Source organism: Dipteris shenzhenensis, chromosome 25 (assembly GCF_047967505.1).
Source record: "Dipteris shenzhenensis isolate YYH24624 ecotype China chromosome 25, Dip_SZ_1.0, whole genome shotgun sequence".
NCBI classification, from domain to species: Eukaryota; Viridiplantae; Streptophyta; class Polypodiopsida; order Gleicheniales; family Dipteridaceae; genus Dipteris; species Dipteris shenzhenensis.
The window spans coordinates 4,708,769-4,735,501 of NC_141620.1; the positions used below are offsets into that span (position 1 = coordinate 4,708,769).

Consider the following 26,733-nt stretch of genomic DNA (forward strand, 5'->3'; position numbering starts at 1 on the left):
GGAAAAATGCTATATAGGAAAAGCTCCTACATTGAAAACACCACTAATCACCCACCTAACCCTCGACCAACCCTAGGGGTTCCACTAACTAGTCAAACTTGACCAATAGCAAAGAAATCCTCATTTTCCCAACCCAAGCCCAAAAACTCCACCCTTTCCTAAGACCCTTGCAAGCCAAAAAAGAAAAATCCCTTGAGAGTTAGGGGCTAGAGGGCTATCCCATAGCACTACTTAGGCAACATTGAGAGAATCAAAAACCACATTAGAAAGCATCCTCCCAAAAGATGAACATCTATCAAATGCGTTGAAAGGTCTGGAAGGAAGGAGCCAGCAACCAGTCTCTAGCCTAACTCTTAGAAGCATGGGAACCATGAATGTCTGCAAAGAGGGTGGTTGTACTCTCTCCTACACCAATCTTGAGCTATTTCAACTCATCTTCAAAGAATTACATATTCTCATGGCTGGCGGCAGAGTGCAAGTATGACTGACCAAATATGAAGCGGTCGCTCGCCAATCTAGAGATGAGAGTAGGAAGTTCCTTTCATGCTGCAAATACTCGAGAGAGGCTAAAGGACCAAGATGAGGTGAGAGGGATGAAGAGAGGGATAAAGGACCAAGATAAGGCAGGAGGGATAGAGGGGGGGTTGGAAAGGAAAGGAGATCGTACAGCCAAGGCAGGCAAGTGGAGGAGGAAGAGGCCGTACAGCTTCCACAGAATGCCATATAGGTCCTACAGAGGAAATGGTGGGCCAGTTGAGAAGGGAGTTGGGTGTGAGGATGAGAGGAGGGGATGATGCTGTATAGAGGGGGGTGGCGCAAGATGGAGAGAGACAGAGTTATACAGGATAGTACAGCCTGCCATACAGCCCTGTATGGGAATAGAGAGGTGGAAGGACGCACGGTAGGTAGAGGACATCAGGGCAGTGTATAGTGAGTGGAAGGAGTCTCCAAGGAAGCCAGTGCCTGTTTGAGTTCACAAGCCTGCAATATTGACATCAAGTTGAGTATTCCCAATTCTCATGGGGTTTGGGTTACGTTCCATTTATAAACAAGTGATTAGCAGCTCAAATAAGGTGTGAGAATTCATTTCTATCAGGGGGAAGAAAGAAGTCGCCTAAAAACGTGGGAAAAGAAATAAACTCTATTAATACCGGATACCAGTCTGCAATATCTTACAAAAATGCAAAGACAATTATCTTGGAGGAAAATCAAGGCCATCATCCAGTGGAGCACAAATAAATCTCCCAATTTAAAACTTCTGGAGGCCTCAACTTCATGAGGTACAGGATCGCCACATTAGCTCACTCTTCAAATTGTCTCCAAAATCTTCACAACAGCACGTATATTTGAAAAGGGACAAGCTGCAATTTAAAATTAGGACAACAAGAGGGCCCATAGAAAAAACTGGCAAGTTAAGAAAAACGAGCATCAAATTGAATATTGAAAATTGCCAGCTCCCATAAACAAGATTATATTCGTGGATATGCCAACCATGAGAATTTCAGCTATTTGCATCCTTGTTCTTGCTTTTAAGAGATTCCTGTATTCTCAATAAACCTTTGTAAGACTAGAATAAGTCCAATCATACAAATTTAGAATTTTTGTTGTTCTAAAGATCAAAAATCTACAAAGAGATTTTCTCAATACCATGATCTGTAGATCTTCAATGTATAAACCATTCATTAGTTTTAGTTTTATGTGCTTCCAGACACAACACAAAGTCCATGATGTACCTTTCTGAATCAATAGAGATTTTACAGTCTGTCGATGTTTTCAAATGAGGTACTACTACAGAGTATATTAAACAGTCATCAAGATATCAAAATTATAACTGATAGGCATGAAAAACACGTAATAAACAATGGTTGCAGAATGTTGATGCCTTAGCATCCTGTGCTTCTCTGCCAGCAGCCTTGATGCTAAAATGCACTTGGGGACTCAAGGTACAGATACTGCAAAACATGAAGACAACCACAATTTAGTTCAGGGTCAGACACACCAGGAAGATAAAGGCCACATCACACATGCATATACTCATTAGACCCTGCTTTATCTGCCATACACACTGACCACTGCCTATTCGACAGTTGGTCAGGATCAGACGGAATATAATCTTGAAGAAAGAGAGGAGTAATATCACACGTGCATATCCTCATTAGAACCTGCTTTATGTCCCTAACACACTGACCAATGCATATTCATCCTTTTTCTCTTGCAATTTTCTAGGGCCCTATCTGAGTCTTCTCTATAATAAAGGCCAGATTTTGCTAGATTGTTTGGACCTACAGAGGGCTAAAAACGATTAGAGAGGAGGGAACTCTCTAGATCCACCTCCCACTCATTGTATAGAATATTTTGATGGGATGCCTCTACTCAAGTTCAAGCTTGCAAACAGCCAAGCACTGACAACCTTGCTCTAGGAACCTTGACAGAGCATGATGATACTACATCTGTACTCGTGGGGTTCTAGAGTACACTCATGAACGGTGATTTTACAGTAGATGCACATGACTAGCAGCATGCAACATATACATTGAGCAACCAGACAAATCCAGCCCACCAGAGCTTGTCCATGGGTGCCTTCAATTAGACAGACCCACCAATGGCATTGTCACTAATGACATTAGTGTTGGATAAATAGGGTCAACGCCCCACCTGTTAGCCCCTACATGAGTGCAAAGGGGCTTGATACCTGTAGCAATATGGGTAATTATTGTGCCACTGAGCATGTGAAGAGGGAGCGGGGAAGACTGCCCCGTGGGCAGTCTTCGGTTAAGTTTAGGGCAGCCAATGAGGCCACCCTGGTCAAAAGACTGGCTGACAGTATGCACAGTGTGCAGGCTGGATGTGGGGCTGTAGCTAAGTATCTATTGGGCTGGGTAAGGATAGCAGCACAAGGCTCTGCAGAGATGGAACTGTGAGGCAGTTCGAGTCTGCTAGTGAGAGGATCAGTAAGCTTACTCCTGGAGAGTTTGAATCAGCCACCTGGAGACTGATCTAGCTTCCTGAGTTGCTGTTCTGTCTTACCTAATGATTTGTTCCACATCATCTTGAATATTGGGCTGATCATTGACCTGATCTAACGCATCCACATGCTTCTGTTCATGCTGCATTTGCTGATTTTCCACTGGCTGTTCTGGACTGCTAACCACTGTCAGTGGGAGCAAACCATCAAACACATCATGTGAACCTATGTGTAGCTGTTTTTCAAAGTAAATTATGGATTGATCTGAGCTTTCACATCCTACTAACAGAGGCGGTAACTTTAAAATGCACTTGACAGATTTATCTGTTGGAGATAAGTGCACACTAAGTGTACTATTTCCTAGTCTACAATAGTCTAAGTCTAAGTCTAAGTCTAAGTCTAGTCTTTATGTCTTGAGTATGTGCCATGTGGCACTTCTACAATTATCCCATAAGCACTCTTGCTTTATGTTTTGTACTTTGGCCCATATATTCAATGGGTCACATCACTGTAATCTATCAGTCTAGCTTGTGTCTTGTCTACACTCTTCTCAAGGTATTTCTTGTCTTTTAGTCTTGTCATTTCATTTCTAGTTTCTAGTTCTAGTTCTTTCTTCCATATTCCAACATGGTATCAGAGCATGTAGATCCCCTCTCCTCTCCTCTCACTCTGCTGCAGCCATAGCTTCGTCTTCTCCTTTCAGCTTACCTCTCTCTCCGCCTGCTGCCCCTGTTGGCCGTTACATCTGGACCGTGCCCCCTTCTACACATCTGCCTCTTCATCTCAGCCTCAGGCCGCTGTCCATGCTGCACCTGTCTGCCCCGCCAATGCTGCGCACACCTCTCCATTCTCTGCGCCTTTTTGCTGGAGCTGCTCCTGTTTACTCCAGATCTGGCGACCCTGCTGCATGTACGCCTGCTCCAAATCTCTGCGCCAGATCTGCGCAGCTCAGCCACAGATCTGAGCGCCAGATCTGCGCAACATCTGCTGTCACCGACAGATCTGCGCAGTCTAGCACCCGCTCCTACTATCCGTACAACGTCATCCGTACACCGCCATCCGTATGCCGCCGTACGCCGCCAGCTGTCCGTACAGTCCGTACGACTGTACGGAATCCGTACAGACCGACTTCTCCAACTTCTCCGTACCTGCACAGGCTGACTTCTCCAGCTCCATCTTCACTGAGATCTGCATCATTTTACACCTCTACCTCTGCCCGGGATTAAGGAATAGACACTGTCCTTGCACCCATTGTGGCAAAACTAATCATACGGAGAAGTACTGTTTCAAGGCTCATCCATGCACCATTTGTGGCCGTGATAATCACCGGGAGAGGGACTGCTACTCCAAAACCTCTACATCAGCTCCTGTATCTACCTCAGCCCATGTTGCTGCAACATCTCCATCAGCTGATCCTGCTCTTCCTTCCTCACATGATGAGAAGTGGGCTTTCTGATTACTTTTATGTCTTGTGTACCACCTTGACCACCGATGATGTAGGTCAAGGGGTTCTAGTGTCTTGGTCTTTCTATTTGTCTACAGTCAGTCTTCTGTCTATCTAGTCTTGTCTGTCTGTCTATTTGTCTATCAATCTGACTGTGTTTTAGATCCATCTTGTCCCTACCCTTGTGGACCCATACGAGGATATCACTTGAGGAGGGGTGTCTCTGGATTTTTTGTCTGTCATGTCTTCTATCTTGTCTCTCAGTCTATCAGTCTTTATGTCTGTCTTCTAGTCTTGTCTTTCTGTCTTACTCCTAGTGTCCACTTAAGGAGGGTGTTGGAGATAAGTGCACACTAAGTGTACTATTTCCTAGTCTACAATAGTCTAAGTCTAAGTCTAGTCTTTATGTCTTGAGTATGTGCCATGTGGCACTTCTATAATTATCCCATAAGCACTCTTGCTTTATGTCTTGTACTTTGGCCCATATATTCAATGGGTCACATCATTGTAATCTATCAGTCTAGCTTGTGTCTTGTCTACACTCTTCTCAAGGTATTTCTTGTCTTTCAGTCTTGTCATTTCATTTCTAGTTTCTAGTTCTAGTTCTTTCTTCCATATTCCAACATTATCATCCAATTTGCCTCTCATCTGCTGAGGCACATGTGCAAAGACTAAGCATCCAAACACCCTAAAGTAGTCCAATTTGGGTTTCCTGTCATACCATGCCTCAAAAATGAGTAATGGTCTTTGAAGCTTTCGTGGGGCATCTGTTCAGAACGTGTGCAGCACACATGATTGCCTCCATTCAAAACTTCTGTGGCAACAACTTTGATTTGATCATGCACCTGGCCAACTCCATCAGAGACCTATTCTTTCTCTTAGCAACACCACTTTACTGAGGTGTATATGGTATTGTGCACTGATGCTTAATGCCTTTCTCATTCAAGTAAGCTTTGAAGCATCAGACATATATTCCCCCCCCTTTATCTGTACGGAGGGTTTGCACTTTGCAACTATTTCACTTTCAACCCTTGCAAAATTTGTTGATAACACATGAATACCTCAGATTTTGCTTTCAAGCAATACACCCAAACAAATCTGGAGTAATCATTAAAAAAGGTCCCAAAATAAAGATCCCTACCAAGTGATAGTGTCCTCATGGGATCACACACATCACTGTGAATGAGCTGTAGGTTCCTATCAGCTTTGACTGATCTATCCTTGGGGAAAGCATTCCGATGCATTTTTCCAAAAATACATCCCTTACATGTTTGGGAGGTGATTCTAGCAAAGGCATATTTAGTACCATTTTTTCTCCCTCATAGCTATAAACTTGCATGGTTTACATGCCCAAATCTAGCATGCCATAACTCTGCCTCTTTCAAAGCAGAAGTAGAGATGGTTGCCAAACAACTATTATGCTTGTTGCTGTCAAATCTGTCTAGCCGGTATAACCCCTAGTACAAGTGCCAATACCATATTATAATCCATTTCATGGTCCATGACTATACACCTGTCATCGTCAAAAGTGACAGGCATAATCTCGTTTACATAAAGAGGGAACTGAAAGAAGTACATCTAGAAGACACAAGGTTCATCAACTAATGATGGCATTATATCCTCTAATGGGATAAGAAGAATTGTTGGCACTTGCTTTTGGATTAATGACCAGGACACTCTAGATTAGGGAGCTGATTTTGGTTTCACGTGGATTCAGAGGGGTGGTTTCGTAAGATAGTTGGCTGCCATGTCAGTGTGGGCATCTCTCCTTTGTAACAATTTGCACTTGGGTTGAAGAGTATCATGAGAAAACTCCTCTTTTGGAGCTCAGCCAAACTTAACTTTGCTTCTAGGATGGTGGTGGTCAACTAGGTATTGCTGGCCACAGCATGGTTTGTTTCCTCTTGTTGGTGCCATTCTAGTGATTGTATCACTCAGCTCAAAAGGCCGATATGGGCCTTTCTTTGAGTGGACTAGATGGTTCAGCAGATACCAGAGCAAGGGTGGCTTGGGAGACTTTGATCCTCCCCACGCGGGAAGGAGGCCTCAATACCATAGATCCAAACTTGCAGAGCACAACCGTAATATGCAAGGTGGTGGTCAAAGGACTTTTGCCAGGACGGGAACCTTGTAGAGCAGATCCTTATTCGCAAGGTGGTGTTCAAAGGATTTTACCCAAGATAAGAACCTAATGCATACAGCTCTACACTCCTTCCACAAGTGGAGATTGGATGGATAGTACCAGGAGGATCTTTACCTCAGCCATCTCAGGGCTCCCTCCCCCCTTTTATGGCTGCTATAATAAAATCTTGAGCCAACTTCAGGAGTACTCTTAGGAGAGTTCCCTTCCTCTCGGTAAGAGATTGATAGGCAGCTTGTCATGTGGAATGATAGTATACTAGATGAACATGGCAAACCACTTGGTACTTCTCAATATATGTAGTGGTCTAGATGGGAGAGAAGGAATGCTTCCCTATGGATTCTTGGAAGGTTTTCAAAAACCTTACACATAATTGGAACTCCAATTAGTAAGTCACCTCAGAGGAAGTGAAAGGAGAATTCAGCAGGTCGATGCAGCCATACTCTTGAATTGGGTTCTAGCAAGTGGCAAGCCTCTCTCTTGTTTCAAGTACTTGGTCACGCGAACCGCCTCCTAGACTCTTGTTAGGCTCCATTGCGCTTAGGAAAATCACTCTTTCTAGTACCTGCAACAATTAATTAAAGCGCACCACCATGATACCCATTAATTGTTAGTGCTTTGAATGCAAATAACACATTGTGGACTAATTCTAGTCACGGTGGGCGTCCCACTGAACACATGTGCACACATAACAAATATAAAAATATATATTTATTCTCTGGTTGACCGAAGTCAGCACTCTTGATTATTATTAAGAGGCTTTGACCAAGGGTTGAGGCGCCTTAATTATAGTCAAGTCTCTCCAACCGAAGTTGGCACATCTTGGTTAACCGTAGTTAACCCTCTTAGCGCATGCCAAGTCTCGTTGACCGAAGTCAACAGTTTGACCGTAGTCAACTCTGTGGTTCTCCGGTTAATCGCAGTTAACCCTCTTGGTAATAAACCAAGTCTCCCGACCGAAACCAGATTTACTTGACCAGAGTCAAGTATCTTTGAACGTAGTCAATTCTTTGACCATAATTAACACATATAAAAACTCTTTAATTATGGTCAGATAAATGGTCAACTGTACTTTGACTTAGGATATTTACATTATGGTGACAGTCTTTGTCCTTCTAGACGACATTCTGACATTCTCAAAGAATCCAGCGCAGCATGTGAAGCACGTTCAGCAAGTTCTTCAACTTATGAAGGACAACCAGTCGTACATCAACACTAAGAAAAGAAGTTTATTCTTGGAAGAGGTGCATTACTTGGGATACATCATCAATCTGACAAGTGTTCGCCTGGACCCAGCGAAGGTGAAAGATATAGTGGAGTGGGAGCTGCCTACCATAGCTCAAGAGGTTCGGATGTTTATGGGCATTTGCGAGGCATACAATCAAGGACTTCTTTAAGACAACACTTCCCATCACTGACCTTTTACAGGGAGTAAAAGCCAGAAAGCAGCCTATCACCTTTACTCTAGCAGCTCTTTTAGCTTTCGACCAGCTGAAGGAGATAGTCACCACAGCACCATGCCTAGCATTGGCACAATGGGATCAACCCTTCGATGTACGGACCAATGCCAACGATTAAGCATGGAGCAATGGTCACCCAATCGCATTCGAGGGATGCAAGTTCATTCCAATAGAGACCAAATACTCAGTCTATGACAAGGAGTTATGTGTAGTTATCCATGCCCTCAAGACATGGAAACATTTTCTCTATGGTCAGGATTTCACAGTCTGCACAGATCATCAAGCCTTGCGATGGCTTCAGATCATGCCCTTTGCTCAGTGGTCCATTCGCCAAACCAAATGGAGCCAGACTTTTTAGCAGTTTGGCGGCATGATCAAGTATCAACCAGGATCAGAGAATGTTGTGGCGGATGCTCTTAGTAGACGAGGAATGGTCACCTCTATTTCCATAGTACAGGAGACCTCTATAGCAGATATGCACAACCAGTACCATTCAGATTCACATTTTCAAACGCCTTGGTACAAAGTCATGTTGGACGCACGCCCATGCAACTGTGCTATGCGTGACACGTGGTGGCTCTTCAAAGGATGCCTTTGTGTGTTGCCCCCATAACGTGCTACCATCCTGTATGACATGCACTTCTCTAGCAGGTGGACACAGAGCAGTTGCATGCATTCTAGAGAGCAAATTTTTCTGGCCTTATTTACACAATGGTGTTCATTAGTGTGTATCTCAATTGCCACATGTGCCAGCAAGTGAAGGTATCCCACGAGAAGCTACCAAGATTACTCCAACCCCTGATATGCCTTTTGAGCAGCTCAGCTACGGACCTTCCACCAGCTATTGATACCAGGAACACCATGTGCCTGACCATTATGGACAAGTTTAGCAAGTTTGTCATGCTTATTCCATACAAGGATGCATAGGACACAGCTCGTCTTTTTCTCAGATGGTGGGATGTGTAGCATGCCCCATATCATTGTACCCAACAAGGATTCTAAATTCACAAGTCCTTTTTTGAGAGCCCTATACAACAACTTTGATACCAAACTCAGTTTCTCCAGCAGTTTTCATCTGCAATCACATGGCAAGACACAAGTCTATGACCAGTCATCATTGAAGTGCGATGTTGCAGATGCTTAGTCCCGCTAGGAACAGTGTTTACCCCTAGTTCAAGGGATCTTGAACAACACCCATTCTTTCAGTGTGGGTCGGACTCCCTATGAAGCAACCCTCAGCACGAAATTCAAGTCCCTTTTCACCAAGACAACCGAGAAGGTAGACGAGGCCGATAGTATCATAGAGACCTATGGGCAGATCATGGAGTCAATAAAGGACAGCATTGCCAAAGCCCATGAGACCTACCGAACGCAAGCCAACAAGCACAAGCGTGATGTGAGTTACAAGGAAGGGCAATGGGTCTATCTTCGGATCATGAAAAAGCGTCTCAAGCAGATCGGAAGGAAGTGCTTGAAGCTTTCTCATCGGAGTTTTGGACCCTTTCCAATCATCAAGGTTGTGAATGATGTGGCCATGAAGTTGCAGTTATCTTCAACATGGACCATGCTCATGTGTCATGGCTCAAACCATATGTGGGTCCAGCACTTAGCACAGTACTAGACGTGGAGCAGCCTGAAATTGTTGATGAGACCAAGGTTGTTGAACCTAAGCAGATTTTACTTCATCGGTTCAAAACAGGGACAGGTAATCGACAACGCTTGTATGCAGTCAAGTTCAAGCATAGGAGCTCCCACGAAGCACGAGATTATCCAGACCTCCTTGCAGCGTACAAGACAGCCTTTTTCTTACCCTAGTCCGAGTTTCAACAGAAGGGGATGTCACGGGCATCCACAAGGCCGTGGCCATGCTGGACTGCCACTAAGACAGCCAGTGCAGCCCTTGCCACACAAGCAGCCACGTCAGCAGGCTGCCACACATTTAGCAGACAGTTGTAGGCAGTGCAGGAGCAGTTGCAGGCATGCAGGAGCTGACACGTGGCAACAATGACATCAGCACAGATGCAGCAGTCAGCGCTGACTGCCACATCAGCCTTACAAGGTCAGTGCAGCAGAGCAGGGGTCGATCCAGGCAGTCGGCGACCCAAGGGAGCCTATAAAAGCTTGATCCCTCAGTTCTCATCCACCTTTGGGCCTTCAGTGCTCAGCTCAACAGCCAGGACTCCCAGCAGCAGACCAGCAAGGTTCGCAGGGATCATCCAGTGAATATTCGCCTCATCTCTACAGTTCTAGTTCCATTGCAGTTTTGTAGTGAGGGTTTCATCCCTTCATACAGTTGTATTCAGCCCTTTGGGCATTCATTGATAGTTATATATTCCCTCTTCGGAGGCCCTCTATTCGCTCCCTCTGATTCTCTCACTCACATCTACAGCATACTTGTGTATGGAGTTCTTCCTTCTCACAGTTCAGTTAGTAGTGAGCAGGAGAGAGTGTGAATTAGTCTATCTCCTGATACAGTTTGCCTGCATTTTCTGATTTTTTATTTGATAACTGAGCTGAATCATTCCTAGATTGATAATGATGAGCATAAAGTTTTCCCCTGCCTTTGGCAATAAGGGCTTGATCAACTCCACATGAGCCAATTGCCATGTTTTTTTGTGACCACTCTTCATGCAACAATTCCTAGAATGTGAGCGGGTTGGGATTACCCCTCATAGACAGGTTGAGTGACTTTAGCAAAGAGTTCAAAGTGATGGAAATGACCTGATTGTCTGGAATCACTTCATCAATATTGAGTAGGTGCTGACAAAGTTACTGGATCTTTGTTTAAGAGTTCTGATATCAAATCACCTTCATGCATCTTAATGCCATCAAGTTGTCTCTTGCATGGTTATAAGACATGTTAAGAGACAGCATGTTAGACACGCTTCAAACTCAGGTGTCTAAAGCATCTTAAAGATAAGATACTTAAGACACATCATTTTATTTATAATTATAATTATTTAATTTAAAAATCCATATAAAAGTATACAAGTATATAGCTTTGGACTTTGGTTACAACTTACTAGCATAGCTAACTGCTGCTAGTACACTTAGCATTGTAGCTAAGAGTCAAGACTCAAGACTTAAAAGTTAAGAGTCTAGTTTTGCTAGTTAGCGACTAGCGTGGTGTCGGGTTTGGAGGGGACTAGCACTAAGGCGCGCCATGCATGTACGAAAGATGGCATCGTCAGCTCAAAGTCCAATTTCCAAAGTGTTTTATTGCAAAAGTGTCTAAAGGTGTCTTCTAGGAGAGTAGATGTCTAAATTGTCTAAAGTGTCTTAACATTAGATACCCATCTCTTGAAACGATACCCTAGCCTCGTTTTTGTCTTGGAACATGCTCTCTAGAGTGTCCCATGCTTACATGGCGGTTTTAGATGACCTCTTCCCCCAACACAACACTCACAGACACAGCTGAGCATCTCTGGTGCTCCTAAGTGTTGTGCCTAGACAATTTGAGCTTGTTGTCCACCACCTCATCCAACATCTCCTTGAGGTGTCTTCTGAACATCAACTCGATGAGTGCTATTCCCTTTGACATAACTCCACAAGCACATTCTTGACCATTAAGATCCACAAAGAGTAGTTGGAAACACCCAACCTACCAACTTGGGCAAAAACCCCAAATGCATCCCCTTCTTGCTGAACCATTATGTTCAGAAAATGCTTGCAAGCTGTCCTAAAACTTTGACTCACACCAAGTCCAGAGATCCAAAAAATGGCCTTGAGTCTCTACACTAGACTCAAAAAGGGGCAAACCCAAAAATTGCAATGCGAACTAAGCACAATACAACACATGCACAAGTGTGTTGCCTCACTAGGCTTGCAAATATGCAAATTTTATAGCAAGCAGTACGAGAAGCAATACAATGAATCTATATGGACAGATTCACATGGAAGATGACGTAAATTTGCAACAACTACATAGATGCTAGTTCAAAACGAGCAACAGCTTTGGTAGCAATATCTCGTACGACATTGTCCAGAGCAGGCTACGTGCTAGGTAACAAGCATCAATGAAGGGGGGATTGTGAGCTGAAAGTAGCAAAATTTTTTGTAGGTGGCACGCATGCCATGAATATGAACGGAGTGCCAAGGAATGGCTCTCAAATGACGAATAGAGGGAGATGCTTTGAGCTCGAATAGGGGGCTACGGCTCCTCGTCTTTTGTATTATCTCCCAAACCTGAGCGAATAGAGCAAGTCAACGCCCGCTTGTAATCCGGCGGGTCGAAGTTCTAAATGGTATAATGGATGTTGGTGTCCAATCCTCGAATGAATTGTTTCATCTTGGCGCTCTCCGTCACACCCAACTGCTGCGCCAGCGTGATGACCTTGTTACTGTATGTCAACACAGGCAAACCATTCTGAGAGAGACGAGAAAACTCATCCTCCAAGTTAAGCATATATTGGGGTGGGAGAAAATGAGCTTTGAGGTCGGCCACAAACATTGCCCAAACGAAATTCGTCTTAAACGTTGTTGGGTCAGTATGCTTACTAGCCCAATATTGCCACCAAGTCACCGCCTCACCCGTAAGATGAGGTGCTGCGAGGTGGACTTTGTCTTGCTCATCTTAAATCCACGCTAACGGAAAATGACAAAACATGTATGCCTCAGGATCTATGGAGCACTCTAAGGTGGATGGAACCTATGTGGAGACGTGATGAAGAGAGTGCTCATGACATGTACCTCAAGTCAATTAGGTTCCAAGATAGATTAGCTTGGACTCATAAAGAGAATCTTGAGATAGTGCAAAGTGCTTGATTGATATTACTTCAAATGAACCTCCCTTTTATAGGTGAGGGTACTTACATCCATTTGCTTGCTCACATGTGAGATATCTCCTCCATGCCATGTGGCAGCTTACCCTTTACTCATACCTTTGCTCTACATGGGCTCATGGCGCCACAACTCTCAACACCTCCCCTTGGTGCCATGATCCTTTGGCTACTGCAAGGTGGTCAAATGTGAGTTACAAGATCAAATCCTCCCCTAGGTGCTTTCATATAGCTACTCTCAGGTGGTCAAGTTTGATTTACAAAATATAGGCAAGGTTGGCAAGGTTTTTGTTTCTCAATACATTCCATTGATGTCACCTTTTGGCTCATGGCTTGATGACGATGCTGTGTAGTTGACCTGCTTGTTCTTCAATCTGCAATCTTCTTCCTTGTGTAGCTTCATGCATGATGCTTTGTTCTTCCATGTGCCTTGATGCTTTATGTGTGGATGCCATGCTTCGTGCTATGGTCATCTCATACACTTGCGCTTTTGGCATGCTTATGACAATGATGTGTGCATTCATGCTTTGATTTGTCATTTGTTGCAAAGGTCTTACCAATTGATTTCTTTCAATATTGGCAGTGTCTAATTGCATACAATGATTCTGACTTGACAGGCACGTAGAGCTAAAAAAGACGATCACTTTTTCTTTTTGGAGCATGTCCAAATTCTTCCTGGATTTCAAGTTACGGCTTCTCGAAGTTTCTGTGAAGAAGAGGGCCTTTAATGATGTGGCACAGGGATTCACATGCAGAATTCAAACTGTGCTTAGCAAGGGCTACTGTGTGCTTAGGTGGCACTATGCCACGCGGCAATTTCTGAACTTCAGTTAATTAACCCACGTCTAAGCAAACTTAATCATTGTTAATAAAAATCTAACCATAGTGAATTTTTACCACAATTACTCAACCACACCTTATCTGCCATGTGGCCTAAGGTTATAAAATCTTTGGCTTCTGATAGCTACTCAGAGACGGAGTCACGAACGGAACGGCGACGGAGCACAGACGTTGGAGGTGTCTTCATCGAAGCGTTTTGGAGTCGGGCTATGGAGAAGCCTACTGGCTATGAGAACAGATGCTCTAAGGCGACCGTGAGGTATTCAAGACCATCTATGCCGCTAAGAGCCACTAGTAGAGGAGCCTTCGTCACTTGCTCCGTCTTCAAGAATTCGTTGGAGGCACACAGCTTTGGAGCTGGCCCGTGGGTTTTGTAGAGCTGCTCGTTGCAGTGTTGGAGCGCTGGTCGGGTCATTGCAGAGGAGCGTCGGTAAGCTGATTCCGTCGGCTGAGCATTGAAGGAGAAGGTTGTCCGATGTGGTCTTGGCTATTGCTTGCAGGGGCTTTGGAGTGCAAGAGTCGCAGCTCGTCTCGGCCTGCTTGCATCAACCTCGTCGTCACGTAGAGTCTTCTGTAGAATCGGCCGTGAGGAGCTTCGACTGCTAGAGAGACGCAGCAGGATAGGAGTCGGCCGTCTCTGAGTTTGTTGGAATGGAGGAGTCGCCTGCTGTGTGGATGTCGAGCCCGGGGCTCTGTGTGCTCCTTCGATGGGCCTATGCTAAGTCCTCACAGCTTCTGAGGACTGCTAAGAAGACTGGGGCTCACAAGAGGTTGCTGGCTGTCAAGAGCCGCTCTTGCTGCTTCATAGTTGTAGTTGGCGGTGCTCGATCAGGTTGCAAAAGCTGCGGGCGCCAACATAGGAGATTGATTCGCAGATGAAAGGCGCATTGTGTAGCTACTGGCTCTATGGCTGCTTGCTGTGAGCATGGAACTTTGAGGAATCGGCTCTGACTCCGTCGCTACACAAAGCTTGGCGAGGAGCTTGGTGAGGATTTTCTTTCCTCATGGAAGCCCAGCAAATTGGCCACAATAGGATTGGATTTTGATAATGAACCAGCCCCAAAAAATCACAAGACGTCCTTCTCTCTCTCTCATAAATCTTTCAAGAGAAGAATGTTATCTCTCACAAACACTCAAGAAGAGTCCCTCAATGAACGGAAATGCATGACGGAAATTTCTTTCAAAGAACTCTCAATCCAAACTAAAACTAATCTAGGAGAAAAAAACATGTGCTCCTAAGGCAAGCCTACAACTAATCTAGGAGACTTGACCTAAGCTCTGATACCATGACAAAACATGTGTGCCTTAGGATCTATGGAGCACTCTAAGGTGGATGGAACCTATGTGGAGACATGATGAAGAGAGTGCTCATGACATGTACCTCAAGTCAATTAGGTTCCAAGATAAATTAGCTTGGACTCATAAAGAGAATCTTGAGATAGTGCAAAGTGCTTGATTGATATTACTTCAAATGAACCTCCCTTTTATAGGTGAGGGTACTTAGATTATGTCTTTTCTCTCGAACCCAAATGAATGGTTGCATCAATAACTAGGGCCACTCCCACCCTTACTTCAGCGTGCATCTGGTGGCTCGTCTTCACCTATCAAGCCTTTAGGACTAGCTTGAGCTAGTAGAGGAGTAAGCTATGACTGTGTGGAGCTTCTTGCTGGATGGACACCTACACAACCCAACAAGTGCTACAGCAGAGAAATGATTCTTGTTGAAGTCACATGGTGAGAGGGAGAGAAAGTGAGAAGTGGGACTGTTAGAATGATAAAGACGTCTGAGGCAATAGCTGAAAGTGATTGATGTTGATAGCAAGTACAAGAGCCTCTTTTATAGGCTAGAGGTAAACTTATCTTCGCCATGCACAAACCTCACTGACGATGTCAGTGAGAGAATCTCACTGAGATCATAGATGATGTCAACACACAAATCAAGTCAAATCCCCAAAGGTCACTTCACCCTTCAAGATCACGAGACAAACTACAAGCCTTTTCACACTATCACTAGAACTAGAATCTTGTTCACGCTGCATACAAAACCTAATAACTAATCGCCAACTCCACTGCAATACTGCAACGAAAAGGCCTAGTAACAAACACCTCATATGTCACAATTATCCCCTCAATCAGCTTGCGACTAATCGCTGATGTCACCCCCTGACTTGGGTACAATATGTCTCAAGAGCCTTTTAAACAACCAAGGCTCGCACAAAAAAGACAAATACAATCATATCTTAAAGGGACTACGCACACAAGAGAACCTTTATTAACACTAACACATAAGAATTTTTATTCATTTTATGCAAAGCACCTACTCACACAAAGAAAACATAAATATGTAGAGAGAGAAATCTCCCAAGTTGGGAGTTGGTCCCTGCACAGTTGTTGCACACGTGTGCACACTACTGCTCTTTTGTGAAGTTGTCAATGAAGCCCTTGGCAAGAATGTCTTGGGAACATAATGTTGATGTAGCTCATGGGAATAGCGTTGTATATAGCAATTAGTCTATGACTCTCAAACTGCAAGTTTGGAGTCTTCAATGTTGGTTTGAAAAAGTCAAATTGGGTAAGAAACCCCAATTTGTGGGCTATAGCAGCTTCAGTTTGTTGTTGGAGGCTTCGATATGACCAATTTTTCCCTATTTGGCCAAACCCCCAAAATTAGGAGTATACAAAACGGTGTCAATAAAAAGGGGCAGAATGGCTTTATAGGATACGTTAGCCCTTACGTTGTATTAGAGCCTCCAAGCTGCATGGGAGCTAGGAAGTAAACAGACAGCAATCACAACAACCAAGCATCAAGGAAAATAAGGAGAAGCGCCAAGAACCAAACCGAATCGCAGATATGCATTATGCTTAGCGTCCGACTGGAGTAAGGGTTTGCTATAGCACAACAACAAAAACATTGTAAGCGGCCATAAAGTAGAGTAGAATGTCATAGACAATGGACTATGGTGATCTTCGAATTGCCACCTGAACAATATTGACAATATGAACACTTGCAACAATATTTCACTATCAATGCAATGCCTTTGATTGGGAGCAAGTACATCAACACAAGGCACCATCTAGTATCGAGGCAACCTGAAAAGGCTCACCCATAGTGTTACACTATTTCTCTCTTGCTCGCTCTGATGCTCCTGGCTGACACTGAATCTGTGCGCTATTCTGTTCGCACTCACGGGCGATGGCAATATTACAATCCTCCCAGCCACTCTCAAGGACTTCATACGTATTTTTTTCTTCATGTTTATCCTTGAGACCCACATCTCCCTAGATAGTTCCTGGCCACATGTCTGCATTTTTGGCCCTTACTTAGATGCATCCTATTTCACCCCTTTCTTGGAGTTCCTTTAAAACAAATTGCCCCTTGGCAATTTTCACATTTAGATGCACCTAGGCCCAAGCCCTATTAGAACTATCTAGTCAATGCCATTACGCCCTCACCTAGGACCTTGGCAGTTACTTCTCTTGACCATTTAATTACGCACATTAATTATTACAAAAGTTGGTCATCTAAGAGAAAATGCCCACCGATCTATCCGAGGTCATGCTATCTCGACTAGAGCATAACATTCCTTCCCTCTTCAAGCATCAGCGTCCTCGATGATGAAATCTGGGAATGCTCTCCGCAACTGGTATACAGATTCCCAGGTGGCTTCCGATAGAGGCTGACCATGCCATGCAACCAACACCGTGGGTATCTTCCGATTTCGTATTTGCATTGTTCCTCGGTCCAGGATCCTTGTTGGTTTGCGCCTTGCAATATCCTCTATCTCCTGAAACAAAACCACACCTTCGATTAGTGAGTCACCTGTATGTAAAAATTTCTTTAAGCGCGAAACATGAAAAACCGGGTGCACCTTACACCCCGGTGGCAATTCTAATTTATAGGCTACACTGCCTATTCTCTTTAGAATTAACCACAGCCCACAGTATCGAGGTGATAACTTAGCACACTCTCCTGAAGTCAACGACTTCAAGTGCGAAGGAATTCTGAGAAAAACTTTTTCTCCTTCTTCAAATACTCTTATAGACCGATTTTCATCCGCATACACCTTGGCTCTATCCATAGCCTGACGGATATTAGCTCTCGCAAGTGCTAGCATCTCCCGCATTTGAACTACAAAGTTCGCGGCACTAGGCACTTTCTGAGGTACTCCAACTATAGTCGGATTGGCTGGTCTATAACCATAGTTCAGCTCAAACGGACTGAACCCAGTAGACGAATGTTTCCTATCATTGTAGGCAAACTCCAACAATGGCAACCACTTGTCCCATGTATGTTGCCTCAATGACACATATGCCCTCAGCATATCCTCTAAAGTCTGGTTGACTCTCTCCGTCTGACCATCCGTCTCAGGATGATCCCCACTACTCATTCCCAACTCAGTCCTTAGTGTCTCAAATACCGCTGTCCAAAAGTGACCGGTAAACCTGACATCTCTGTCTGACACTATGGATCTAGGCAATCCATGCAGACGAAATATATGTCTAATAAACAACTCCGCTACTTGCGGTGCACTAATAGACTCTCTAGTCGGAATGAAGTGAGCCATCTTGGTTAGACGATCAACCACCACAAGGATAGAATTATACCCTCCTTGTGTTACAGGTAGCCCTACAATAAAATCCATGGAAATGCTCTCCCACTTACTAAGTGGTATTTCCAAGGGCTGTAAAAGTCCGGGTGGCTTCACCCGCTCGGCCTTACTTACCTGACACGAGAAACACCGTGTCACATATTCATGAATATGCTTTTTCATCTTTGGCCAAAAGAAATCTCACTTCACGAGATCATATGTCTTCTCGACTCCTGGGTGTCCCGCACACGGGCTATCATGGCACTGTCGAATGACTCTCTGCCTGAGATCATTCTGACCAGGTACTACAACCTTGCCATTTCTAACTAGCATACCATCCCTTATAGTATATCTTGCATAAGTTTAGCCTTTTCTGGATGCCAGGTCATCCTTTTCACTTTCCCCGGGTTTTAACATATGAGCCTTAGGCCATAAGCTCTGGACAAACTCGTCCACCTTCTGAGTTTCTCTGATCTCGGTCATTAGAGCACTCTCTAATACCGTGAAACTCAGGTTGTGCATAATGCGAGACAACGCATCAGCTACCTTATTGTCTTTTCCTCTTCGGTACCGAATCGTTAAATTAAACTCCTGCATGAGCTCTGCCCACCTAGCTTGGCGGCCCCTCAAGTCAGGTTGTTTACAAAAATGTTTCAGAGTATCATGATCTACATCCACATAAAACTCTGAACCATACAGATAATGCCTCCATGTTTTCAAAGCATGGATAACAGCATACAACTCCAATTCATGAGTTGGCCAATTCCTTTGAGAGGGAGAAAGCTTCTTGCTTTCAAAGGCTACTGGCCTTCCCTCTTGAAGGAGAACTGCTCCTACCGCAATGCCACTTGCATCGGTTTCTAGGAACAACGGTTTCTGGGGATCAACTATTTTTAACACCGGTCCTGAGACCACAGCTTGTTTTATGGTGTTAAAACTTTCCTGTTGATTCTGTCCCCAAATAAAAGGTACTTTATCTGAGGTCAGATCAGTCAATGGCGATACTATTCCGGAATATCCTTTGATATGCCTTCTATAAAACTGGACAAATCCCAAGAATGATCGCAACGCGGTCAGACTCTGAGGGATTGGCCAAGTTAGTATCGCAGCCACTTTCTTCGGATCCATTTCTACCCCCTGTGGAGTAATTATGAACCCCAAATACTCAAGCCTAACCATACACAGTATAGTTTTCTTTTTATTCACGTAAAGACTGGCTTTCCTCAAAGTACTGAACACTATCCTTAAGTGTTCACAATGCTCAGTAATACTTTTACTGAATATCAAGATATCGTCAATAAAATGTACTACGAACTTTCCGATATACGGGCGTAGTAAATCGTTCATAAGCATGACGAAGGTCGCTGGAGCATTGGTAAGTCCGAAGGGCATTACCAAAAACTCATAATGACCAAACCTGCTCCTGAAAGCTCGGCTCTAATCCGGATTTGATGGTAGCCGCACTTAAGATCTATCTTGCTGAAAATCACGGCTCCATGTAATGCATCTAGCAAATCATCAATCCGAGCCATCGGATACCTGTGCTTAACAGTGATATTATTCAATGCTCTGTAATCTATACAGAGGCGAAACGTATCATCCTTTTTCCTCTTTAATATCACTGGCGAAGCAAAAGGTGAGAAACTTGGTTGAATCTGCCCCAACTTGAGGTATTCTTCCAGTTGCCTACGCACCTCTGCTTCTTCAGTAAAACTCATTCTATAGGGAGGTCTATTTACAGGTTCTGCCCCCGGGATCAGTTCAATCTTATGCTGAACTTTCCGCTCTGGAGGTAACCCATAAGGTAGTTCATCCCTAAAGCATTCAGAGAACTCCTCTGTTATAAGATTAGCCAGCTTGGCCATCTCACCACTTTGTGTAACATCAGTGCTAGCCGACGACTCATCCACCGACTCTACCGATGCGGTGCAAAGGTACAAAGACTCTACTTGAGCCTTTTTGATTTCCATCACGGAAACCAACGGTCCCTGAGGTATATCTTTTTCACCTCGCAAGACATAAAGCACATCATTCATCTTGAATTGATATACGTGCTTTTTCCAATCAATGGCTGGATTCTTCCTAGAATGCCACGCCATTCCCAGGGCTATATCTGCATGAGCAAGCTTGGTCATTTCAAAATCAAGCTTCTCAGCATAGTCCTGAATCCGAAGCTCCAACTGGGTAACCCTTTGGTCCCATACTTCAGTTGAACTTCCATCTGCCATCCTGACTGTATACGCATAGTCAGATGGACTTGTCTTTAATTTCAGCCTCTTCACGAGCTTGGAGTTAATCACATTGTGAGTTGACGCTGAGTCAAACAACACAATGACATCATGACTGGCCACTTGCCCTTTCATTTTGATTAACTCTGTATCGTTGAAGACTGTATACCCCGTTGCTGCGGGCTTAGATAGGATGTTATCAGGTGCACTCGTCACTAACTTAGCAACAGATACACATAACAAACAAGGTACTAACCTCTAAGAAGGTCCCGCCAGTTGCATCTGCATATGCTCCGCACTGGGACTCTCCTGCATTTCTACGTCGCATTCAGATATTATCATACTAGCCGTGCGACGATCTTTATTCAGTGGACAATCCTTCCACTGATGTCGCTGAAGGCAGCCGAAGCACAATCCTTCTTTTCTAGCTTTCTCTTTTTGTTCAGGGGTCAGCGAGGACTTTGACCAAGCCCGGGCTGCCATTGGAGTCATTTTCCTTTTCACCCCAACGGTGGTACTTGTCTTTACTGGTCCCTCAACCGGCTTCACCTGCTTGGTTTGGCCACTTGGCTGCGAGACACTTGTCTTTGAAACCCATTTCCTCGGAAATCCCCCTTTCCTCGGGTGCTCATACTGAGTCCCTGCCTGCACGAATCCACCAGATCTGCCTCTGGCATCCTCATAGTTCAGGGCTACTGCTATAGATTCATCTAGTGTAGTCACATATTTAGCCCGAACTTCCATCTTGATCTTGTCGTTCAGTCCATAGATATAATCTTTTAACTGAACCGACATAGGGAGAGGGTCTGTTATCTTCATAACACATTCCCTGAATTTGTCAGTGTACTCTGCCACTGACAAGCTCCTCTAACGAAGATTTCTATAAGCATCCCAAGCTCGGGATTCTTCATCAGGTGGAAGAAAGTGTTTCTTGAATTCAGCTTTGAACCCTTCCCAGGTGGTTGAAGCAACTTGATCCTTCTGTTGCTTTATCCACCATCTGTCCGCTGCCTCAATAAACAGGTATGTGGCCTCGCGGATTTTCTTTAGATCGGATTTAATCTCACAAATGGCGAAGGCTTCTTCCCACTTGTGCAACCAAACCTCGATCACATCAGAGCTGCGCTCGGTCATCCGACCAGCGTACTTCTCCGGTCTATAATTAGCGATATTAGGTACTTTGACCCTTGCGCGCTCTAAGGAATGTACACTGGGCTCTGGCTCTGCTAGAGCTTTGCCCTTATCAATCCTAGACGGTCTAGCCGACAAGGCTTGCACCATCTCTCTAATCTCATTTTGACCAGCATTCGCCTGAAGTTGCTGGTTCATAATCTGCTGTAAAGCATCCTCTAATATTGAAATCCTACCAACCAATGTAGGTGCTGCCTGATGTGACATTGGTTGTGTTGACTGTACTCTAGACTCGCTAGGATTTTTTCTTGAAGTTTGTCCTTCTGCTTCCATAGGTTCACAGTGGAAGAGGGGTTTTTTTTTTTTGTTTTTTGTTTTGTTTTTTTTTTTTTTGGATGGATTTCCCCCTTTTCTTATACACAGAAATAAATAGATGATAGCCTCTGCTGTAACAGACAACTTCGACTGAAAACTCAGATTTTGATTTTTTAAAAAAAGAGAAGGACTGCTCCCTGGAATCTCAACCACACTATCACAGTTCCTGCGTTCCGCTCGTCGAAGGCCTATGTCTCCAATTATGCTTTATTCTGGCCCTTCGCAAGCGGCCTTTAATTTTCCCACAGCCACAGCGTCTGGTTTTGCACCACTTCTGTGTGTCTGGTTTTGCGACTACGGAAGGTCCTGCTACCCAATTATCCTAATTCGTCGCAGATTATGTTCGTCGCTCAATCACGTCTCTGATCTCCTTCGACGCTGGTCTATTCTAGAAGCTGCGCCTGGTTCTTTCCCATCGCTCCAAACTGCTGCTCTCCGTCGTCACGGCGACCCTCTAGGTCCAACCACCATTTGAGAAGTCCCGACTGACCGGCAAACCACCACGCTGCGAGATCGCCAATTCGTAAACCCCCTACGTTCCTGCGCTCCACTACGCTCAGACTTCTCGATATCAATCGTCACCTGCTATGATCGACGACGTGCCTTCCCACTAGAATTCTGCTGTTCGTCCGTAGCTTCCGTCAAAGCTCACGAACCTCTTCCTGTTCCTTGCGCTCTGATACCAAGTGTTACACTATTTCTCTCTTGCTCGCTCTGATGCTCCTGGCTGACACTAAATCTGTGCGCTATTCTGTTCGCACTCACGGGCGATGGCAATATTACAATCCTCCCAGCCACTCTCAAGGACTTCATACGTATTTTTTTCTTCATGTTTATCCTTGAGACCCACATCTCCCTAGATAGTTCCTGGCCACATGTCTGCATTTTTGGCCCTTACTTAGATGCATCCTATTTCACCCCTTTCTTGGAGTTCCTTTAAAACAAATTGCCCCTTGGCAATTTTCACATTTAGATGCACCTAGGCCCAAGCCCTATTAGAACTATCTAGTCAATGCCATTACGCCCTCACCTAGGACCTTGGCAGTTACTTCTCTTGACCATTTAATTACGCACATTAATTATTACAAAAGTTGGTCATCTAAGAGAAAATGCCCACCGATCTATCCGAGGTCATGCTATCTCGACTAGAGCATAACACCTAGCAAACCAACAGGAGCGCATTTCCCAAAACCAAAATCGAAATACCATTCATGTAGGCGGCTTCCCGTCTCAATACTTGCAAAGGGCAAGCAAGGAGGATGGGAGTATCTATAAGGAGGGAGCAAGAAAAGGGAGGGGGAGGCAAGAGGGGAGCAAGGGTGCTCAAGCTCTCAACAATGCCAACGCAAGCGTAAACCTCAGGTAAGGAGACATTGTATGCGGGAGACTTGAACTTGGGATGAAAAACCAGAATTCAATAATATTTTTCTTTTCATGCATAGTTGAACCAACCCTCAACAATGGCGAATGGCATTGGCATAAGGTTACCCTTCTTATTCAATTCCACTAGGAGAAGCATCCACAACTAGATTCAATGACTACATAGTACAAATGGGATGACATTGCATGCCGAGCATTAAAAGAAAATCCATATCCCTACTTCTTTCAGAATTCTAAGTGAATACTTTCCCAACATACCTATATACCTACACCCATATGACAATATAACTTCTCAATATCCTTTTTTCTCCCAGTCAAATCTTCGTTAAGAAACTATGAAGAAAAGAAACTAGAAACCATCATGGCATTACATGGGGAGTTATTCCTATTATTTCCACTTCCATGCGAAGGATATTGAAGAGAAATCTCCACTTTCCTTTCAATCCATAATTATAAGACCTTAAAATTGCAGTAGTTTCATTGTTGTCTAAAAATATGTGATAAAAACAAGTTAGAGAAAGAATTTACGCCAAAGTCGCTTCTATATTAAATATTATAGAGCATGCAACTAAATGATAGGTCATACATTGGTTCTATGAGCAACAATTTCTAATTAAACTTGTCTTTTCAAAGGTCATGGTGTGAACTCCAGCACGTACCTCGAATGATTTTCCATTTCGTTCATATTCAAGCATGCTCAAAGCTACCTCACAACTTTGAGCCACAATGGGCTCTGCATCTCTTTCGAACTCGCTTAAAAGTTCCATGCTTTTGCCATCTACAACACAACAGTACATTACCTTAAAAACTTGCACCTTAAAGTGCCTCTCTCTCTCTCTCTCTCTCTACATGGCTATCTACATGGCTTGCTAGGCACAGTATCCAAACGGATAGGCTTCCCCCCTTTCAGTACAACATGGATGGACCTCCTGAGTTGATCCTGCAAGATGAGATCAACCGTATCATGCAATTAGACCTCCTCAAGGTTCACATATCCCGGACTTGGGGGGAGGACCAAGAGCTCCCCACCACGACCCAGTTTTATCGCGACCACTTCCTGAGAGTATCAGAGGAGGAATTCATTATCAGACCCCAGTATCACGAGGATAGAGGAGTCTCCCATGCACTGAGGATTGCCATTGGTCAGATGCGGGTTTCGTCCCACCAGCCGAGGATTGAGGCAGGGAGAACAACAGGTATACCCAGAGAGCAGCAAGTCTACACGCTATGTACGCAGGGGGCAGTTGAGACAGAGGAGCATTTTCTTTGTGTTTGCCCAACCTACTACGAGGTTCGAGGACGCTACCACTATCTCTACCTAGAGGGGAGTGGCTTTGGTCCTTTGTCACGACTGATCCATTTCCATGACCAAGTCTGTATCGGGCTTTTATCTGATGGAGATGCGGCGACACAGGGAGACGCTTCTACGACAGATCACAGAGCAGCCAAGATGGTCAGACCACTACAGGACATAGAGGGTGACCGTGCACAGCGACACGTCACAAACTTCTATACATTTGAGTCAGCCCCAGGACACAGTGCAGTGGAGGAGGAGAAGCTAGCCGATATGAGAGCAATCTGGATGAGCAGTCGGCACAGTACCACAGACAGAGGAGCGCAGAGGCCACATGTGCGACAGAGAGCCCCCAGAGTACACTCTATTGAGGTCCGACCTATCACAGCTTTTCTCAAGGAAGACCGACAAAGACGAGTAGTCACCCTAGACATAGCCCAGAAAGAAAGAAAGAATGAAAGTTTATTAAAGTCTTTGGAAGACCGATGAGTCTATGAGACTGTGAAAATCCTGATACAACAAGCTGTGATAGTGGAGCTACTAAACGATCGTCCATACCAATGCAAAATGCAAAAATGCAGAATGGCAGTACTAAGTCCTAAGTACAACATAGTCATGTCGATGGTCAACTATATATCAATCTCAGCATCGTCATCAATATCATCATCCTCATCGGCAACAACAAGATATCAGGATGGATGAGGCAATGGAGGCATGAAGTCGGCAATAGAGTGATGTCGGCCACTCAAAGGTGCCGTCCTGGCACGTCTCCTAGTCGTAGCTCTGTGTCCAACCAAGGCTACTGTGACCCCCGTGGGTCGGGCTCCGACTCTAAACAAGGAGGAGATGTCCCCAAGTGTGATCTGTGTGTCGTGAGCTGTCGTGTCACAAGCTTTGGGTCACGATCATGTCGAGGCCTCGTCTCGTGGGGGTCCATGTGATCTAGCTGAAAGAACTCCGTGATAGAGCTCTGAGAGGGATCAGCTGAGGAAGAAGTCTGCTCCTATCTCCGTGCTCGGAGTATCCTCTCGCAGTGTCTAAGTGCCTCATGAATGAAACCTGCCAAACACTGCTGGTCTAGGTAGGAGAGAAAACAGGCCAAAATCCCATAACTATCCCTGAAAGGCAATGGAAACGCCCTGAAGATGAAATGCTCCTCTGTCTCAACCTCATGCATGTCACACAGTGTGCATATGCGCCTCTCCCTAGGTAGTCGCTCTACTCTGCCCCTCTCGATGCGAAGTCTGTGTGAAGAGACCCAAAACTGCCCAAGAGAGATCCTCAGCGAGGGGTAGGTGAATCTGCGTGTATCCAGGTGCGTCAATGAAACCCTCCGCTGTGATATGTCAGAAGTGATCTCTGTAGAAGCTAAGCTTCGTTGGGATTAACTCGGCTAACCTAGTTGACCTCGTGTGATAGGAGGGGAGAAAACGGAGCATCCATGCTGTACTAGAAGGGAGGTAGTCTATCCATGTGGAGCACTAGTCGCTCAAACCATCTCTCTGTACGTGCATACCAGCACCTCTCGCCTCCTCCTGCTGCAAGCGCCATAGAAGAGGATAGAGCTATCCATGGTAGCCTGCTACGCCCCGAGGTATAATCCCCATATTTCCTAACTCCGTAGTCCATACAGATACGTGATGGCCTAAAATGCAACATCTAGCTGTAAAGGGGGTGACCCAAACTCAGCCTGGATGATCTGGTGAGGAACGGATGACTTACCACAAATCATCCGTGATAACATGAAAACCTGTAGCCGCTCCACACACGCCCACTCTGTATTCGACAAGTCTAGCCCCCAACAAGGGCTGCCGTACATCCCCGCTGGACGAACCAAGGAGTCAAAAAGCAACCCCTTGGTGCGTGGATCCTAAAAGTGCGAGCGAAAGCACTGCCTCTCTAGTCTGGCCAATGAAGCATACCCTCTACTCAAGCGTGCTTGCATCGCGGGTCTCATAATGAAGTTGAGTCCGGAGAAGATAACCCCAAGATAAGTGTATGATGAAACTATCTCAACAGATGACCCCTCAAATGTGAACTGCCCCTGACGCATGATGGCTCAAGATGTATTGAAGATCATGACCTTGGTTTTACCCAAGTTGACCTTCA

General features: G+C 44.7%; 1 protein-coding gene across 5 annotated transcripts in view; it reads right to left on the reverse strand.

Moving 5' to 3' along the window:
- Nucleotides 1-1,562: 1,562 nt before the first annotated feature.
- The window catches only part of LOC147885340 (deoxyhypusine hydroxylase-B-like), a 197,124-nt gene continuing 171,953 nt past the window's right edge, over nt 1,563-26,733 (reverse strand). For 2 of the 5 annotated variants that reach the window (XM_087396494.1, XM_087396493.1), the window contains exons 7-8: nt 23,990-24,108; nt 1,569-1,952 (exon numbers count right to left, since the gene is read on the reverse strand). In XM_087396494.1, the coding sequence (XP_087252620.1) occupies nt 1,920-1,952; nt 23,990-24,108 (152 nt within the window). In that variant the 3' untranslated portion in view covers nt 1,569-1,919. Of the gene's footprint in view, nt 1,953-23,989; nt 24,109-26,733 lie in introns of all 5 variants that reach the window. The other 3 variants (XM_087396491.1, XM_087396492.1, XM_087396495.1) reach the window with 2 other exon arrangements.